The sequence below is a fragment of the Gigantopelta aegis genome, chromosome 8 (assembly GCF_016097555.1).
Source record: "Gigantopelta aegis isolate Gae_Host chromosome 8, Gae_host_genome, whole genome shotgun sequence".
Lineage (NCBI taxonomy): Eukaryota > Metazoa > Mollusca > Gastropoda > Neomphalida > Peltospiridae > Gigantopelta > Gigantopelta aegis.
In genome coordinates, this window is record NC_054706.1 from 71,743,727 (window position 1) to 71,764,576 (window position 20,850).

Here is a 20,850-nt window from a genome sequence, read left to right on the forward strand (position 1 = left end):
CTTGTCCTCTGCTTTTTATCAGAAAATGGCAGTTTAACAATTAAGGATGGTCTGGCCTTTGCTGGGTCTGTACTTGAAGAGATCTCGTCCTCCTGAATAACATCCACATTGATATACGGACTAGAACCACCTTCAGAAATGTTCTTTTCAGCATCCTTTAATCGTTTCCTGTGTTTTGTTACCCATGTTCTGACCTTCTCTCTCCTCTCTCTTGCATCTTTTGTTGTTCTTTCCGTTATAGGTACATAATACGTTTGTACTCTCTCTTTCCTTTTTTAGATAACCGTCACCTTCCTTTTCCAATTTTCTCTGTCTATAGTCTCTCTGAATCTCTGCCCTTGATTTTCCCATCCTGAAAATAAAAAAGTCCTTTACAGTAATCTACGTTACCAACATATGTAATCTACGTTACCATTGAAACAAGTACTACACACTGACAAATTCAACAGTTAGTTAATATCTATACATTGGTTCTTAAGGCCAACTGTTAGTAATATGATTTTTGTCAACTAACAATTACATTTTATTCCAAGACTACATTATTTTAGTACACTTAGAATATATATGTAATCTACGTTACCTATACATTGCACACATATTTAGTAATATTCAAAGTAATTGTCTGCCTGCAATTATGTCTGACACTATTTTCAAATCATCAAGTCAAAATTTCGAAGGTAATGTCTTTGGTCTGTTATTTACGACTAATCGGTTATAATCATGAATAGAAAAAAGAACAAACTCGGAAACGATAGCCTATGTTGAACCATTATAGTACAATTTCACACAAACGTACGGTTGTGTTAAAATAAATATATTAAATTATTAAGAAAGATTACATTTATTCACTGACTTACCTTATTTGGTCCAAGATCTTGAACAATTTGTGCGATGCATCTGATTAATATCAGCTTTCAAATTTCGTCACTTGCAAATATTTTCTCCACAGGAAACACGTGTTTTTTTGGCAAGGGAGACTACTACGTTTAGTGTGATTCAATATAGTCGTACATCCAAATACCAGCTTTCATATTAAACGGCAAACTGTCGTGTTAATAAAAATGTTAACATTTACTGGTAACGTTGATTACATCACGTAAATTACTTCAAGTGCTTCTACACTCCCAGTAATACATTAAAATAATGTAACATGTAGATATATGGTTCATTTAGATTACTTGGTATCACTGCATTGCGTACACAAACCTGTGGGTGGTTGGCGCTATACATTTGTACGATATAGGCGGTCACGTAGATTACATGCTTAACACAACTCTTCAAAATTACACACTGTTTTGCAATATGGAGACAATAATTTGAATTAAATGTAACAAGTGTATTTGTCATCGATTCGGTGATGTTAGAGCTCTGAAGTATGAATGTGTCACGTTTTTCCGTCGTTATATTAGCATAGTGAATTAACAAATGAAAACTAGAACTTTTTTGTGTGAAAATACATTTATTTAAAATTTTCACATGAATACTATTGAATATTACAGAATCTTAGCAACGCATATGTATTGCAATAGCTGTTGCAAATATTATGTTACGACTGTATTAATTTTGCATGTTGTCCAAGCGACAACGTAAAATTCGCGAAATTACTCCTTTCGATAGATAAATTGGGATTTGTTTTTTTAAAGAACCCAATCTGTTTCTGATTGTCGACGTTAGTACTGGTTTATAGCTTTTAGTAAATGATAACTTGTTATCCTGAAAACAATATTTAGAATGGCTAGTCGATGGCGACAATAATTTTCTTAAATTGGGCAACATTGGTGAGAAAGGGTGATATATGATACTGACGATACCGAAAAACACTCTGGTAATAACCTCTATTTATTTATATATATATATATATATATATATATATATATATATATATATATATATATATATATATATATATCAGGCGCGGATTCAAGCAGGGCCCCCCCCCCCCACACTTATTTTTGGTCAAACAATATATATATATATTACAGAATACACTAAAAATGCTAACTTATCCCGACCATCTGTCAAGGATCTTTAAATTCTATTTTCAAAAACAAGAACGGCTTTTGGGCCCCCTCTAATAATAATAATAATAATAATAATAATAATATATATATATATATATATATATATATATATATATATATATATATATATATATATATATACACACACACAGACACACACACACACACACACACACACACACACACACGCACACACAGGCCTCACGCGAGGTCAAAATCGTAGAGCGAAGTCACTTCTCTCACAAACTTTAGAATGAATGAATGAATGAATGAATGTTTAATGACACCCCAGCACGAAAAATACATCGGCTATTGGGTGTCACACTATGGTAATGCAAACAAATAAGGTGATGATCAACATCAACACAAAAATTCAAGATTTAAATAAAAACAGTGTAAAGAACTGTGCAAAAATACAAATATCACAGATAGATACTGACTTTTACTCAAAATTTCAATTTGTGCTGTATTGGCCATTCTCAAAGAGAATGTTACACCCCTGCACCACGGTGAGGTTACAGTACGCGCAGGGGCAAACTTTAGAGGGCGAAGTTGTTAACAGCAGGGAGAAGGGAGACTTGAATGTTTAATCCAAAAAATAAAATACGCAAAAAAAAGTTATCTTAATACAGGTGCATCTTTTATTATTATTATTATTATTATTATTATTATTATTATTATTATTTTATTTTTTTATTTTTTTTACAGTCTGTACTGCTAATTGATGGATGTGTGCTCTATAGGTTTTTTTTTAAAATCACCTTTCCACATGTCGCATGATTTTGTGGTGCCAGTCTCGCTTTAAACTCTCAGACACTTCACGCTTAATTATTATCTATGAATAGGTGTTCCCCAAGTTCTTCACCATCATCCGTGATGTGTACATTGCAAGTAATGACTATTTTTTAAAAGGCGACACAGATTTCTTAGCAACATATTGATGTCCTTAGCAACAGCAAACCTAAAGTGATCAGCAAAGACGCTTACAGTTAGCTCGATGCCTATTCTGAATGAATGAATATTTAACGACACTCCAGCACCAAAAACAAAGTCTATTGTGTAAGACAATGGTGAAAATATATAAATGAATTGATCAACATCAAACAGTGTACAGCGCTGTGTATATGTATAAGTATCACAGGTAAGTACATTACAATCTCGTAGAAACGTCAAAATAAGTTTCGGGGCGAATTGAAATGATTGAATATATCTTTCCTCGTCGGTCTCAGCTAGATGATTACACTCCACCAAAATGTGGTAAACCGTCAGTATACACTGAGGTGGAGGATCCTTCTTTAGAATAAATGAATGTGTGGCGAACACGACAAATGACCATTCATTTACATTTGATTCTTCCTGCACCGCCTGTATGATGACTGCCACTCTCCAAGGACTAGCTTGACAGAATGGAGCTTGTTCGCGACCGCACCGTTCCAGTAATCTTGCCAAGTTGATAAGATAAATTTGTTAATATACTTCTTACATACAATCAGTGTACGGCACACCAACCCAGATATGAAGTAAATTCAACGCAGACTTGGCTTCTGTATCTGCCTTTTCATTAGGGCCTACCCTTCATGCCAGCATACCCCCTGATACCTAGACCGACCGCGCGTCACGCGAGCGCTTTACCACTGCGCTACGTCCCGCCCTCTTGCTTACTTACCCTTTCGAATACTTTGAGTATGATTCTCAAAACAATATTAAAAACATCCGATGTTTGCTTGTTTTTTTTTTTTTTTAATTTAACGACACCACTAGAGCACATTGATTTATTAAACATCGGCTATTGGATGTCACACCCGCTCCATTTTTTCCATTAGTAGCTAGGGATCTTTATATGCACCATCCCCCAGACAGGATAGCACATACCGCATCATTGGATATACCAGCTGTGGTGCACTGGCTGGAACAAGAAATGATCATCTGACATCTTCCGCTAAATCCCCAGATCAATAATTAAACACAATATTAGGCTAAATAAACGATGAACATTTGGACCCATATCCATAACGACCGAATAATTTAAACCCGAATATGTTTCAAAAATACATATTGTACATGTTAACTTCATGATGCAACTGACTGGTGCAGTGTGCTTTTTTCGCTCTCTGTCTCTCTGTTTATCTCCTCACCCCCCCCCCCCCCCCCCCCGCCCTTCCTGGCGTATTTTTAGCTGCTTTTGAAGGATTTTTAAACTCATGCTTTCAAGCCCCGTGCTTATAAACCTTAAAGTCTAGACTTTAATAAAGTCCAGACTTTAACGTCATGGCAACGCCATTCAAATAGCATTAGGGCCTACGTTAAAGTCTGGACTATTCATTTATTTCACCCAGCCCGTGAAATAAACTGCAGAGTATGCTAACCTTTTTGTAATGGGTTATATCTAAAAAACATTTATTACAATGGCAGGGCCGAAAGCATTATAGAAACTTAAAGAAAAGGAGTTTTAGACCATTAACTACTCAGTTTCCCCCCCCCCCCCCCAAAAAAAAAAAAAAAAAAAAAAAAATCCTAGCTACGGCCCTGAATGCCAATACAAGAGGTCAGAAATATTTACTGTCTTCTTCTAATTATTATTCCCTCTCATGTAATACAAATATATTTAAGAGAATGTTTCTGAAAACCCCCCAGGCAGTAGTAGTAGCACTGTGTGTAGGCCTATAAATAATTATTACTAGTTATGCAAAATGTGCTCGCTGGTCAGTTTCGTTTTAAAAATAGCTAGAAAACCGAACTATGCCGAAGTTGTTCGACATAATATAGTTCAGATTATTTTAATATTTTTTTAATGAAAAATATAATCCATTTATAAACAAACAGTAACATAAAAACACAACTAAAACTGTCTGTTTATAATCACAACAAAAGGAGTAAAGAGAAAAAAACATAATAAACGGATCAGCGCGTAAGAATGTGGACATAATACCCACAATCCTCTATTTCAAGATGGAGGCTATTGCTAAACATGATTTTAGTGCAACTGCTGATGACGAATTAAGTTTCAAGAAAGGGTCTTGTTTGAAGGTATTGGTTGATTGAAGTCAGTGTTTGATAGCTAAACGAGTTAAGCATTGTGTCTATGACGATTCGAATGTGCTGACTGTACCAGAAAACCACCTGTTACCGAGTTGTTGGTTGAGGAAGTGGAAGCATTTCTTTCAATTCGCACTTGTTGACTGGATGAATAACGTCAGTATGTAGACGGATATGAGTAGTATCAACCCCTTACCAGTCATTCTGTATCTGGTGGACATCTGTACCTCTTGTATTAAGCACAAATTTCGAGAAATGTGTTGAGAAAACAAACGTATATTCACTGTCAGTGGAATATATAATTAACTATTTTGTAGGCAAAATTGTTTATAAATAAAAAATAAAAAATCGGTTGATAACGTTTTTGAACAGCTAAAAGTTTCTTTTGTTTAACGACACCACTAGAGCAGATTTCTTTATTATTCATCAGCTATTGGGTGTCAACCATTTTGTAATTTTGATATATATATAAATAGTCTTAGACTGGAACCCCACTGACAGTAGTTTAGTACAAATGCTGGTCAACTACTCGCCCTCTACCAACTCACCTCAGTGTTTGGACAACTCGGCTCAAAATTTACTGTCCGGAAATAATTGTGATGAAATTAAAAATGGACATCTTCAACTTTCGTGTCATTTTATGTATTAATATTATCATAATGACCAAGTGTAAATGGGTTTATATTGGGAAGATCCTAATATCGGATAAACAATGAACTGTCAAATAAATTATGTAAGTGTCAGCAGTCTTGTTTCTGATGAAACTTGTTAGTTTGAAACTATTGTTAAAGGTAAATAATTTAGTAAATAGCTGTAACCAGCACCTTCCAACAAAACAAATACTCCTAAGGCTTATGTCTGCTATGCTCATGCAAAAGTTGAGAACTTGTAGTTGACACATATTCTTTTGATCTCCATTTAAGACAGACGAAACAATACTAGGACACAGCAAAATGGTATTCACATGTCGAGGCATGTCAATGAAGCGACCAATTAACTAAATAAACAATCATTTGATGGGTTAGTTTTGATTGTTTACAGGGGACAATATTTCGAAATCTGAGAGAACCGGAAGTCGGTTCACATAATTTTTACCTAGGTAACCAATTGTTCGGTTACGTGAATTATATTTGTGTAACCCATGGGTTACCTGATCGGTTACCTCAAAATTACGTTGAAATTATATTTTAAATACATAGTTTTTAGCTGAAACATAAAGTTAAAACAAATACAAAAGAAAACATTTTACAAAAAAAAAAAGTCTTTACTGCTTGCTAAAGTTAACAATATTATAAAAGAACTGAATATCAGCCCCAGTACTGAAACAAAATACAGGGGCGTAGCCAGAAATTTTCTTAGCATTACGCACGCCAAAGGCGTGCCCGAGCGGGGATATTAGGGGACCTCCCTCTGAAAAGTTTGAAACTCAGGACGCCTGTAGATGCAATCTGAGCCTTTTCAGAGGCTTGTTTTTTTTTTTTTTTTTTTTTTTTTGTAATCGTTTTTCTTCGAGTCAGTTTTAAGAGGATATTTTATAGAACAATTAAAGACAGCCTCGACCTATTCCCGGATTTTGTTTTTGCATTACGCACATGCGTAATGGGCGCTATGCCTTTGAAATATATACATAATCATTTGGAGGGATTCCGTTTTGCGGTGGCTATGTTACTTTCACTTTATTGATGGTACTTCTATAGTACTACAGTGACGTTCCAAATATTTGTTTTTTTAAAGCTTCTTATGCGTAGTATTTTTCAACTTTTGTGACACTTTTGGATTCCTGTTTACGTTAAAACTGTTTTTAACGTGTAAAATTATAGGCAATCCAATAGTATGTCTACATATATTCTAGAGATAAAATAGCAGCAGATAATTTAGCCGTTCCCAGCGGTCTGAGCACATTTCTTTAAAACTTTTGGCTCGACTCTATACTGAACATTTACTTTAGACTGGTTGCAAATTACAACTGTTGAAATATAACATTGTTTACCGATTTGCTGTGCATCAAGTATCTAAAATTCAGCCTAAAACATTTGTCGAAATACTATAGTACTGTCGGAAATAAACTGACAAGTAAATATTTTGTAAATATCTATTTAATGATAGTCTACCTAATTTAGCATTTACTTGTTTGGGCATTCATTGATGTTCAAAGTGGTGTTTACTCTTGAAATTAAAAGAAAAATGTCAGTAAACAGGTGATTTGTGCACTTAATTGGAACAGTCTATAACAATTTTTGGTCAACATGTGTCAATTTCATTGCTGTTACAATATGTGAGGGACTGTTTCTGATGATGGTTTGCCCCTATTCCTCTCTAAAACAAAATATCTGTAGTCATTTATAAGTAACTTTTGAGCAAAACTGTCAAGAGCCATTATAATGATCCATTATTCCGGTATTAAAGGTGCTATCTCAATATTACCCAATGACAGCTATTGCAAATAATTATTATTATTATTATTTTTTAAATTAACTTTTGATTTAACATTTAAAGAAGACATCTTTAACAATATGCCCTTAAATGATTATAGGAAATAATTTTATCTACTGGTAGAAAATACTTTTTTATTGAGAATCTTTTATCACAGCACCTTTAAATTGTTGCAAGATTGTGTAAATTTCTAATGTACTTATATTGAATTTATCTTCAATAAATATACTTATCATAATTATAAATGTATGCTGCAATTCAAAATAATCAGTTAACTTGCAGTTTTAAATTAAAAGTTTGTTTATGGGTAAATGAAATTGACACATATCGATCAAAATGTGTTATAGTCTGTTCCAATAAAAGTCACAAATCACCTGTTTATTGACATATTTAGTTTAATTTCAAGAGTAAACACTATGTTGTACATCAATGAGAGCCAAACAAGTAAATGATAAATTAGGTAAAGTATCATTGAATGGGTATTTACAAAATATTTACTTGTCAGTTTAATATGACGAAAATAATTTTTATTCTATTTCCGACAGTACTTTAGTAGTATGTCTGCGTGAATAAACGTCCTGTAATCATGAAGTTCTTCGACACCGTCGAATTCGTTTGAGATGCGACAATATGTCGGTAGTGGCATATCTCAATCGTTGGGGTGGAACCAAATCGGAGACTTTGGGTCACAAAGCTCTTGCGATTTTGGAATTCTGCGACCAACTAGGGACCACTCTGTTGGCGAAACACATTCCTTCATCAGTGAATGTGTTAGCAGATGTCCTCAGTCGACATACCCCTGTTCAGACGGAGTGGATGTTGAACAAAGGGGTGGTCGCAGTGGTTCTTCGGGTGTGGGGCAGTCCACAGGTGGACATGTTTGCCACACGGTTGAACAACCAATTGCCGGTGTTCGTGTCCCCGGTACCGGACACATTGGCGTTGGAGTTCGACGCGTTAAGTATGGATTGGACGGGACTGGATTTTTATGCCTTCCCTCCTCCTGTCTTACTCAGTAAGGTGTTGACCAAAGTGGTTCAGGAACCTTGTCACGTGACGTTGATAGCTCCTCTGTGGGTGGCTGTTAGTGGCAGTCCCGTTCCGGTTACCAGTGTTGTCCGATCTACTCAGCCAGTGACTGAGTCAGACGGTAGCATCCGAAGCCGGAGGTCTTCCAGCTTCACTCGTGGAGGTTATCAGGGCTTCCTTGCAACGCAGAGGTTTTTCGACAAGAATTGCGCATCTCGTCTCTTCAGCAAAGCGCAAATCTACCGAGTCGGTTTATCAGTGTCACTGGCGTATGTAGGTTCGTTGGGCGAATGCACAGGATTTTGATCCCTTATCGCCTACTGTCAACGATTTAGCGGAGTACTTTCTGGCGTTGGTCCAAGAAAGGAAACTTAAAGTCACGACAGTGAAAAGTCACAGAGCTGCGATTTTCACTACTCTTAAACAGTGTGGATGTCATGACTTTTCTACGAACTTGGTGTTGCATGATTTACTTAAATCATTACAATCCACGGTTGAATGACCTTCCATTATTCCGAAATGGAATGTCTTTCTGGTGTTACATGCTCTTAAGGGTGCGCCTTATGAGCCGTTGAGGTTTGCTAGTCTTCGTGCCTTGACGTGGAAGGCTCTATTTCTGGTTTCACTGGCAGCTTGTCGTCGGATCAGTGAGATACATGCTTTTTTGCATGACTTGGTTGATTACAATTCGGACGGGTCTGTCACTTTACGTACCGACCCTATCTTTGTTGGTAAAAACCAGTCTCCGGGGGAAGAGTTTCCACCTACTGTCATTAACAGTTTATCTCGTACACTGTCATCTGATAACTCGGATAGACTTCTTTGCCCGGTGAGAGCATTGAAGTATTATTTGGAGCGTACGAAAAACTGGCGGCAGGGGAAAAAGAGATTGTTTATTTTTTATACCATTAGGCCGGGTGATGTCACAAAAAATGCTTTGTCTCGATGGATAGCAGCTACCATCAAGCTAGCATATGAGATGGCGGGTGATCATGTGTTACGGAATTTCTGTGTTAAACCACATGAGATCCGAGCCATTTCTGCTTCCCTGAATTTTCATGACTCTTTAGATATTATAAAGGTCATGAATGCAGGGGTTTGGAAAGGACGGCACACTTTTGACCGTTTCTATTTCCGGGATATGGTGGTTGGTCCTGACGGTACGCGTAGGATCCAGACAGTCATTGCGGCTCAACGCGTCGTGTCTGTGCACAGGACAACGGAAAGGGGTCGACCTCTTTTCCGTCCGACTGCCATCGATTCACGCTTCGGATATGTTTAACACTCCACCCTTTTCTGAGGGATGGGGTTTTTTGTAGTGTTGTCTACCGTTTCCTCTCCCTGGGGAGATGTTTTTCCTCCCTTTCATGGGGATGAGTTTTTCTTTGGGAAGCCCCTTTTTATTCCCAAAAGTTTTTTGACTCCTTGCTACCGTATGTCGTGGTTCATCCTATCTCCATGCCATTACTTCAAAGGAGCTTTTTGGGTACGGGTAAGTCCTCTATTTTCTTACCTCCTCCCATTAATGTTGAATTCACGTGCTCTAACGGTGTCATTGCACATCCGTTATAGCATATTTGTTGTGCTAGCACAGTAATTTGAATAAGACTATTAGAAAATTTGTTTCTAATTTTCATTATTATTCATACTTACCTAGTGCTAGCACAACAAACTATACCTCCCACCCACCCCTATGAGGCTTTCCCTCGGTGGGTGGACTTTGAACCGAGAATGAAGATACAGGTAGCCTGTGCAAGGATAGCATTGCGCATATCCGGCAAGGGAGAGAATTCTGCATTGTGTAGGTATGACACAGGTTGAATAGCATATTTATTGTGCTAGCACTAGGTAAGTATGAATAATAATGAAAATTAGAAACAAATTTTCAAATTAATTTGGGCACAATTGTTTTTTTGTCTGTTCTGAGCACTCTTAGATCTTGTTAATATAGTAATGTTATTAATAGCTGGTAAAGATGTTGCTGAAATGCATTTCAAGTTACATCAGTCAAATTAAGCTTAATATTTTAGTGGTATTGAGATAGAAATATTTTTGAGGTTAGCATTTTTATACTCAATTTGTGCTTGCTTGTTTTGGGCATATATATTTTGGGCACAATCTTTATCGCCTCGACTTTGGTGCAATCAAAAAAAACCATCAATATAAAATTAAATAATTCTGAATCTTGACCAAAAATAAATGGATCTTGACCAAAAATAATTGAATTCCTCAACAACAACAAAATCCACAATGTGGTTAGATATTTATTATGGCTATGGAGTGTTTTGCTGTAAGATCCAGCATTGAGACACAGATGCATGCACGTCTGCACACACAATCAAAAACAATCTGCACACTACAATATTTTTTTAATTATGTATTTTTACAACTTAGCATCCATGTGATATATTAGGTGTAGCTTTTGTTTGAGACATAACAACCACTGAATAAACAGTTTACTGGGGTGTCTTTAAAAAAATCCTTTCCAGGTAATGTATTCAGACTCCTGGAAAAATGTTAAAAAAAGTCCTGGAAAATGAACCAAAATGGTGCTTAATAGTCCTGGAAAAAGAAAATGTTTTAAGTGTATGAACCCTGTTTGGGCACAACTGGTTTTTTGTCTGTTCTGAGCACTCTTAGATCATGTTACTATAGTAATGTTATTAACAGCTGGTAAAGATGTTGTTATATAAGTCAAATTAAGCGTAACATTTTAATGGTATTGACTAGCCCTGACTTTGGTGCAATCAAAAAGCCCCATCTATATGAAGTTATATAATTCTAAATCTTGACCAAAAATAAATGGTTCTTGACCAAAAATAATTGAATGCCTCAAAAAATTTCCACTATGTGGTTACATATGTATTATGGCTATGGACTGTTTTACTGTAAGATCCAGTATTGAGACACAGATGTGTGCACACCTGCACACACACAGGCTTTAATATATTTTATTTTCGTTGAATAGTCGTACTCGATATAATCATGGGAAACAAAATTTTGGTTCCATGATTTTACCGACACTGTACCGGAAACGATCGTTAAAGTAAAATCTGAAAGGATGGAATTAATAACAAAGTAAATACACAATAATTATAAAAATGCTGTCACAGATTAATGATGATTGATCCGGTGATTGATTATAATTTTAAAACATGGTCTGTTGGGCTCTACCAATCAATTTTAAATATTCCAATATTGATTGTGACAGAAACTGAATTGTTCCTTCTTTTTACTGATGTAAATATGTTTGGGTTGAACAAAGCAGTCAGTGTATAATAATATTCCACTTGAACTAGCTTTTGACAAAATGTACTAACAAGTCGTCTCTACGTCGTCAGTTACAATAATAAGACATTGTTTTCTTGCACTTTTAAGTTTCAGGGACAAGAAATAAGCTTAATAAAATGCATGTGTTGATTGGTTGTAGAAGTCATGTGATGGGCAAAGATTTCTGCTCGAATACAACAATAATCCTTAGTCTGACATTTTCGAGTTTGCTGATAATAGTGTGTGTAGTAGTGATTAATATGTGGAATATAGTGTGTGTAGTAGTGATTAATATGTGGAATATAGTGTGTGTAGTAGTGATTAATAGGTGGATTATAGTGTGTGTAGTAGTGATTAATAGGTGGATTATAGTGTGTAGTATGATTAATAGGTGGAATATAGTGTGTGTAGTAGTGATTAATAGGTAGAATATAGTGTGTAGTAGTGATTAATATGTGGAATATAGTGTGTGTAGTAGTGATTAATAGGTGGATTATAGTGTGTGTAGTAGTGATTAATAGGTGGAATATAGTGTGTAGTAGTGATTAATAGGTAGAATATAGTGTGTAGTAGTGATTAATATGTGGAATATAGTGTGTGTAGTAGTGATTAATAGGTGGATTATAGTGTGTGTAGTAGTGATTAATAGGTGGAATATAGTGTGTGTAGTAGTGATTAATAGGTAGAATATAGTGTGTAGTAGTGATTAATATGTGGAATATTTGTTATCAGAGAACTGAACAATTATCAATGTAGGGTTAGCTCTGCCACTAGTCAATTTCTCCAATTGCAAATTTTAAGAACAATTGGCAAATATTTTTTTAATTTGGAAAAACAAGTTGTAATAATTGATATTTTGATGATAAATAGAGCTCTATGGGTTTTTGCATTTTTGAGATAATTTGCCCAAATGTTCTGATCACCCAGAGCTAGTGCTGTCAGTGTAAAGGTATTTAATGTTAAATATAGGAATACTTGACCAATCATTCGGAACACCTCTGCCAATAACCTCTGTGTGATTCCATTGATCTGCTGAGAAATTCCGGGTGATTATAGTAAGGATTTCTGAATGTGATTGCCATTTGTATATATCGCACTTAATAAACATCAAATAATGTTACTTTTAAATTAATTATTTTACAACAAATATTATATGTTTTCATTTAATTTTGATTATTTAATTGACATTCTTAATAACTGCAACACCAGCTAAGGTACTGTTGATAAATGTAGACTGACAGCTAACCTGGAGCATGCGCACATCACAGATGATCACACTCTGTTTATTTGGCCGATGTAAATAAGGGTCAGCCTATTTACAGCCCAAAGCCAAAAACAGAATGCCGAGTTGTATAGTGTTCATATTTTGCACGAAGACACCCCTCAGTATGATGTTTTTAAATATGTAAAAAAAACAAATGAAGGAAAAATATTTTTTAGAATTTTTGTTTTTCATCTTCCGGTCGTACACAGAGCTGCCAACTGCTACACTTTGGACGTAGTTTGCAACGCTTAGTCAATGTTTCCTACACTGCTACGCTCATGCCCAAATTGCTAAGCTCAGTTGAAAAAGATCCAGTATGATACGCTAATGAAAACCAGTAATAACTTTTGAAACAGATAAACATAACTGGATGATTAGTGTATTTGGCCAAAGTTTCTACTAACAAATTATGTTTTATTTGCCTAATTTGGCAAGCATATATGTTTTTTCTTTATCACAAATTATAGGTCTACAGAGTACAGTTAAAAAGCCTGCGATTTCTGGCAATTATACTAAAAATTGGTTGTAATCTTGGAATACAGTAACTAAAAACTGAGTTCCTCATTTCTGTGGCTTTTTAAAAAATTTTTATTCCAACATATAAAATATAATTTGCGGATTAAGAACCATTGTAAAACAGTTATAGTAAGATGCATTCAATAACAGACATGCAGTTTTACTGTAGGCCAACCCCAGTGTTGCGTACTATAAAACCTTCAAAGAACTGTTCGTTATTTATGTTATGCTTGCATACCGTGAATATAGAAAATTGGACTTGAACGTATACCAGTTAGGAATAGAGTAATTTTAATTTTAACTTGAAATAAGAATATAAGCATTCAAATTTAGTATTGATCACATCATCGCACAACAGTTAATTTTATATATTGAATACGTATATATGGGAGTTAAAATTCATAACTTTTCCCTTTTTTAAAAAATTATTTATTCCATTATGTTAAATATACACAATTTATGGGGTTTTTTGCTGATGTAATCAAATAGATATATTTTTTAATGTTTTTATGTTTATTATTTCATGTTCATGATTCAAAATAAAAACATACAAACATCACTATGATTTTGTTTAAAACACTATTGGGCAAATATAGTCTTTTAAATGTTTTTATTTTTATTCCTTTCTCTCTTTCCCCCCCCCCAATAGTGATGACATCACGTGGGACCGATTGGCAATTCTAGTTTTCCCCCACCTCTGATGTATACACATGTACACACAAGCATGGTGATAAAACTGACTGATTAACCATGTGTTTGGGTCCTATATGGTAACGTTTCTTCTTTTATTCTTGTAGGTTCTGAGTACAGATGAGGACAAGAACTGGTTCAAGGCCGAACATAGTGGACGCGAGGGATATATCCCAAATAATTACATAGATGTGAAACCACACCCGTGAGTCAAACGTTTCATGTGCTCTTTGTTGATACAGCAATATCAAAGGCACATTATGAAATAGGCTTTAATAATTTTTGATTTATTTTTCATATTTTTATTCAATAAATTAAATGTAGATGTACAGTAATGTTTAATTTGACATGTTCCTTTGTGATTATTAGTGGAAATATTGAAAAGAATCGGGGTCATTGAACTATTTTTAGATCATTATCATAACTCTACACAGTCCAGCTAGTAACAGGCTTTCAGACATTTGCATGACTGATTGGTTGTAATAATCATTTGTATATAGGTCTCTTCATGTACTAAACATAAGCAAACAGACCTCTGTTTTTTAATACTTAATACACTTAACTTGTGTATTATGACATACTTAATAAAAAATATTTTTGTTTTATTTTCTAGTTGGTTCTATGGAAAGATATCTCGTGTGAAAGCAGAGGAAATGCTGATGCAGGGAAATAACTGTGATGGGGCTTTCTTAGTACGTAACAGTGAAAGTGCACCTGGTGAATTTTCAATATCAGTCAAGTAAGTTTGTTACATACAAAGTCATTTCGATGTACGTATGTTATGGTACAAACTCAACATGGGTACACCAGAATTCTACCAGTGAAACATTGGAATTCCAAATCTAATTATTAGTTCCTGATAATAAATTTCACAAGCACTTTTGCTTTCCATTTTATTTCTAAAAGTATTCTAGATATATCCAAAATTCCAGATTTTTAAGAGTGATAATACAAATCATAAGCTTTTATTGGCATATATTTCAAACTTTCTTCATTAGTAACTGTTTCCTATCCACTTTCTAGATGCAAATTTAAGCAGACCAGTGATTAATCTAGTTGCTTCTAATTGTACTTTTTCAATGTTGTCTTTGTCAACTAAAGAACACCCATCCCACACTTCCTAAGCATATTCTAACACTGGGCAGATAATAATTTTTCTGTACTTATTTCTTAAAACATCTGTGTAATTGATCCACATTATTAATTTTGGGCCTTTGTTCTTTGATATTTATTTAAATATCATTGGAATGTCTTTTCAGTGATACAATGAATCCTATGACAAGATTTTCAATAAAACTAATTTATACATAACACTTGAAAAGAAATGTTGTTCTACAGGGCTAGCTCTGCCGCTCGCCAAATTCGAATTGCAAAATTTAGGAACAATTGGCAAATTTTATTTTAATTTGGCCAAAAGATTCAAGTAATAATTGGTGTTTTGTTGGAAAATAACTGAGTTTTGCATTTGTTTTTTTAGATAATTTGGCGAAATGTTTTGCTCACCCAGAGCTAGCCCTGCTCTATATACTGTACTTTTAAAACATGAAAAGAAATATTTTCATTTCAGATTTCAGAATGGTGTTCAACATTTTAAAGTATTACGAGATGGAGCTGGCAAGTATTTCCTCTGGATTGTCAAGTTCAACTCAATAAACGAGCTGATTGCTTATCACAGAACAGCGTCTGTAAGCCGAACCCAGAGTATATTCTTGAAGGACATGCACATGGGAAATTCCGATGACCCTGCAACTGCTCTAGTAAGTGTTACGCCACAGGTGTCAAGCACGATAGTAATCAGTTTGTTTTTCATTTTTAACTTTCATTTTCATGCTTGTACCCAGATAAAGGTTAAACCACACTAATCCTATACACACATCAGATGTCTGGGCCATCTGTCCGGGCCATCTGTCCGAGACTGTGGTGAATGGTTAGTGGTAAATGAGAAAAAAGTCACTGTAGTGGTCTTACAGCCCCCATTGAGGCATTAAAACTCCATGTGAATGGGAACTGGTACCTAATATAGCTTAATCACTTGACTTGACTAGAACACACCTATCCCGAGTCTGGCCTATGATAAGACTGGGTAGCCGATGATTAATAAGTCAGTGTGCTCTAGTGGTGTCATTAAACAAAACAAACTACTTCTTCTTCTTGTATAGGGCTACCAGTATGTAGGCTGCATAGAAATGCATCATTTAGGTTATTACTTTTTCAGGTGTGTGTACAGGGGGAGGTTTTGGGGTCGTGACTGCTCCCTGCTTAAGTAATTTTTCCTTTTTCTCAATGTATTTTCCAGGGGACATAACTCAACCCTCTATAAACCTATGTCGCCGCAGTCTTGACCTGTCACCCCTGCTGAAATTCCTGCACATGCACCTATCTTCTTAAGTGTCAAGTTATTCAAAACATTTGGGTTTCAAGTACTACTGTCTTTGACTTGGACAAACCCTGTGTTACTGTGACTTTTGTTTGATGTTGTAGAATATAATTTTTTTACCAATATACATGGTAATTTAAAAATGAGCTTTTTGGTAAATTTCTTGGAACAGTTTTAATCTTTACATGATGCACTGATGTAATTTTTAGTGTTAGTATTGTATTTTTATCCTTTACTTTTATTTCTATTTGACTTATAATTTATATTTGTTTTTTGCTTTTTCAGTACTGTGAAGCTCTGTTTGAATTTAAGGCAGAAGGGCATGATGAGTTGGGCTTCATGAAAAAGGATAAGATTAGAGTAATATCCCGCGTCGATGACAACTGGTGGAAGGGAGAGAAAGACGGGAAAGAAGGCGTGTTCCCTGCAGCCTATGTTAAACTCTTGGATTCCACTGTGAATGGATTGTGAGAGTCGATAGAGAAGCGCTTAATCATAATGTGCAAAAAAAAAACATACTTTTGGGTGTCACAGAATGGGACGTGCTTCAAGATACACGGAGATTGACTGTAAATAGAATGGAAACTCCTGCACCATAACATACATAACACGAACACCGTATCCACAGCCCTGTAAAGGACAATTTAGCTGTGGGCCACCATTCATGTGTTGCTTGATATTCATGTAAACGTCGAGTTGGCCAAGATGTTTGTAAGCTCATCCAGTGTGCCAGTGGTTATGACATTGCATCATTTAGTTGGCTTGAATATTTGCCAGATGGTTTGGACCTACACTGAGTGACTGCATCACTGCCGGCGGTATGAACAGCCAAGTACATTGTGGGTTACAGAAAGACTCACTCTTCGTGGGTGTTTCGCTTTCAGCGTGTCGTATTCGAGTCCAGATCAGTAGTTGAAAGCGTCATTGTTTTTTATTCATAAGAAATATTTTATGGTATCAACAAATAACTGTTAGGACGAGTAGAGAACTCATTGCAGAAACAGTATTCTTGAGTAACTTGGAAGTTACCTGATTCTGTCAGAATGTAGTTTTAAGAAATAATGTACACCATTTTAGCTTGGTCTTCTGAACAAAAGAGATATCTATTGGCCTGTCCGATTCAATAGTCTAACTTGATTGGGCAGACTGAAACAAAACATTGTTGTTTTTTAATTGAATAATGTCAATGGTAAATGGAGTTTTACTCTTCTAGAGAGAATGATATTTGCAGGTTTTCATTGCATACATCATGAATATGGGAATCTGTAAACAAAATTAAACTCTTTAGCTCTTTAATTCATTAGAGCATTGTGTTTATTAAAATGTTTTTCTAACTTTGTCTTCCTGGGTATTCACTAATTGCATTCTCTCACTGTACAGTACCACTGAAATGTGTATAGATACTTTAGCTGTAGTAGCATGGTTACAATACTATTATTTTTCACATCAGTATGCATATCCAACAGAGCATACGATTAACACAAGAGTTGTGTCCCCTGTTCAGTTTAGAAGACTAGTATTTTATGCAAAAGCACAGATGAAATCTGTTTTAACTGTTGGGTATCTGCATTGAGGTTACTGATTAATGCTTTTAATATTGTAAACTTTTAGACTTTTTCACTCAAAACAAAGAAAACATTTCTGACAGTATTTTGTCTAACCGTAGTTTGTTATTGGCAATAACGTAAACTATGCAGTAGACTATTGTTCAGCATTGTTGACCAGACGCTGTAGTAAACTGAATGAAAATTACGAAATGTCAAACACCACTGGGCTATGATACCCGTTTTATATTGTATCTAATTAAGTTAATGGTTTTCTCAGCATTTTTATGCAAGAAATGAATTTTATACTGAAATATACTGGTCCAGCAGTGACTCTTTTTTTCTTGTGGTTTGATTATAGAAGGTGTAAATACCTACATTCGCCTTGTTTTGATAAAATATCGGACCTTGTTCCCTCAAGGAGAGTAATTTTTAGCTGTTCGTTAACTTGTCTTTTTTTTCCAGTGTGGTACCAACCTACAACTTGGCATGATGTCATCAAATGAAGCAGTCACAGCTCCGTTGAACACAATGTAACCAATCATGTAAAACATAACAGGGTTTTTGTATTGTGTTTTGACGTAAAGAAACATCATCTTTATTTTATCATATGGAGATCGATTCAGTTTGCTATTAATCTGGATTTGGAATTTCTCAAGATTAAAATAATATAATAATAATAGAAAAGATCACAACCATATGTTGAGTGATCACTGATGCAGTATTTGTTAAGATAATGCATCAATAGATCTCATATCTGTAGCAGAGATTACAGATTTAACATTTATTTTTAGATGGCTGAATTGTCGATTTCCCCATGTAGCGGCTCATTTATAGTTAATGTCACAACCACTGCACAGATTTGGTCTTTCGAACTTTTTCAACTAATTCATCCTTGGCTTTTTAACATTTTTTTATTTATTAAAGCACACATTTGCTGTGTAGGTTATTGAAAGGAGTTCTAGGATTATACTTATAATGTAATTTCTGGGCTGGCTCTGGAGGAGTAGAAAATGTTTCTAATTATCTATTAAACTTATAACATTGTGATCCAGGTATTTTCTAACAAAATATCAATTATTGCATGAAATTATTTTGCCAAATGAAAATGAAATTTGTCAGCTATTTTTAAAATTCACATCTGACGAATGTGGCAATTGCCAGAGCTAGCACTGAATTTTACTTTATCTGTTTATAATGTTGGTAGACAAAACCCAAACCTTTTATGTTTTTTTAATTATTTTTTTTTAAAATAAAATGACTGCATGTTTTTGTGATAGCAAAATGCTCTGATTAATTTTTATTGTGAATGAATGAAATTGTTGGTTAACTGTTTTGAGACACTGTTGCTGTCCATATTGATTTTATTGTTGCAGTTATGTCATCAGTGTGTCATTGTCACATCTGTGGCAGGATTGGAGTAGTACTCATATTAATCCCCATTGTATCATTTTGCCTGTAGGTTATTTAAAATGGTGTGGATAAATTGATTTTAATTTTTAAAATAATGTTGATTACTGTTGGTAGACTGTACTTGGTTACATGTTGCTGACGATATTCACTGACGTATATAATGTAGATTTAAGCTTTAAAATTATGGACTCGAAATATATTTTCATCTTAGTGGTGGTTGCTTTGTTTAGACAATGGAGAACTGTAAATGGCTAGTAACCTCATCTCTCTCCTGATCATAACAAAATTATGATGCACTTTGCTTATGTATACCTTTTAGATGATCTCGAATAACAAATTGTCTATCATGTATCAATGTTTAATTACATCTGTATTTGTCTGCATTGACTAGCAAATGCTTTTTCTTTATTTTTTCCATATTTTATTTTTGTAAAAGTCAATATTTTTTAGATGAAGCTATTTAAAAATTATGTAACACAAAATCTCATCATTATTGCACCACCTCGCCTCATGAAATGTTTGCAACACTACAACCACGGTCTAATAAATTATGTAATGCTTTTGTCACCGATCCACCTTTTCACCATGGCGTAATTTGACCAAGTTTGTTTATTTCTTTAATAAATACTTCATAAATATTATCAGAAATTGAAAAGTTCATATCGACTACCTACGTTAAATTTATATGTAAATAAAAATAACTTGTAACACACACCCAACACGTGCATACACTTCCTCGAGCATTACATAATTGTTGAAAGGCCCAATGTATTGAAGCAACCACTTCCATTTTTTAAAATCTAAAAGTACCTCAATAAATGTTTGATACTTTGTTGACCCAAGACAACGTTTACGTGATCTAAATAGGATTTCTTTCTTCAGCAACTAAAAATATTTCAACCCAAAGTTTAAATGTTGTTATGCATAATAATAGTGCCCAATTTCTTTTGTCTGCATGTATACTGTTGCTTTACATTCAATAGCCAATGATTAATAAACTTGTGTGCTTTTAGTGGTGTCGTTAAACAAAACAAACTTTTAACTTTGTATACTGTTGCCTAATTTAACAGTTTGAGTCTTTATTTGCAAATAAATCAGAAGTACTAAATTTATGTTAGGACTTCAAATGTTTTGATGGTATTGTGGACACAATTGTAGATGAATTTCTTGACTAATTAATGATGCACACATGGGTGCATAAAGCCTATTGTTATTTGTGTTGGGGACAGTGGATGAAACAAGTCAAATTAGTAGTTA

The 20,850-nt window shown here is 34.7% G+C and overlaps 1 protein-coding gene across 1 annotated transcript; it reads left to right on the forward strand.

Moving 5' to 3' along the window:
* Nucleotides 1–4,970: 4,970 nt before the first annotated feature.
* Nucleotides 4,971–18,513, forward strand: LOC121378921 (growth factor receptor-bound protein 2-like). The gene is made up of 5 exons (XM_041507308.1): nt 4,971–5,048; nt 14,367–14,464; nt 14,873–14,998; nt 15,827–16,016; nt 16,922–18,513. The coding sequence occupies exons 1-5, from the start codon at nt 4,971–4,973 to the stop codon at nt 17,105–17,107; spliced, it is 678 nt and encodes a 225-aa protein (XP_041363242.1). The 3' UTR covers nt 17,108–18,513.
* Nucleotides 18,514–20,850: the final 2,337 nt, after the last annotated feature.

Excerpts from the sequence above, each read along its gene's own strand:
- LOC121378921 (XM_041507308.1), top strand. The coding sequence starts at position 4,971 with ATGGAGGCTATTGCTAAACATGATTTTAGTGCAACTGCTGATGACGAA. Across the intron at positions 14,999-15,826 it reads GAATTTTCAATATCAGTCAA|ATTTCAGAATGGTGTTCAAC; the intron begins GTAAGTTTGTTA and ends TTTTCATTTCAG. Across the intron at positions 16,017-16,921 it reads ATGACCCTGCAACTGCTCTA|TACTGTGAAGCTCTGTTTGA; the intron begins GTAAGTGTTACG and ends TTGCTTTTTCAG.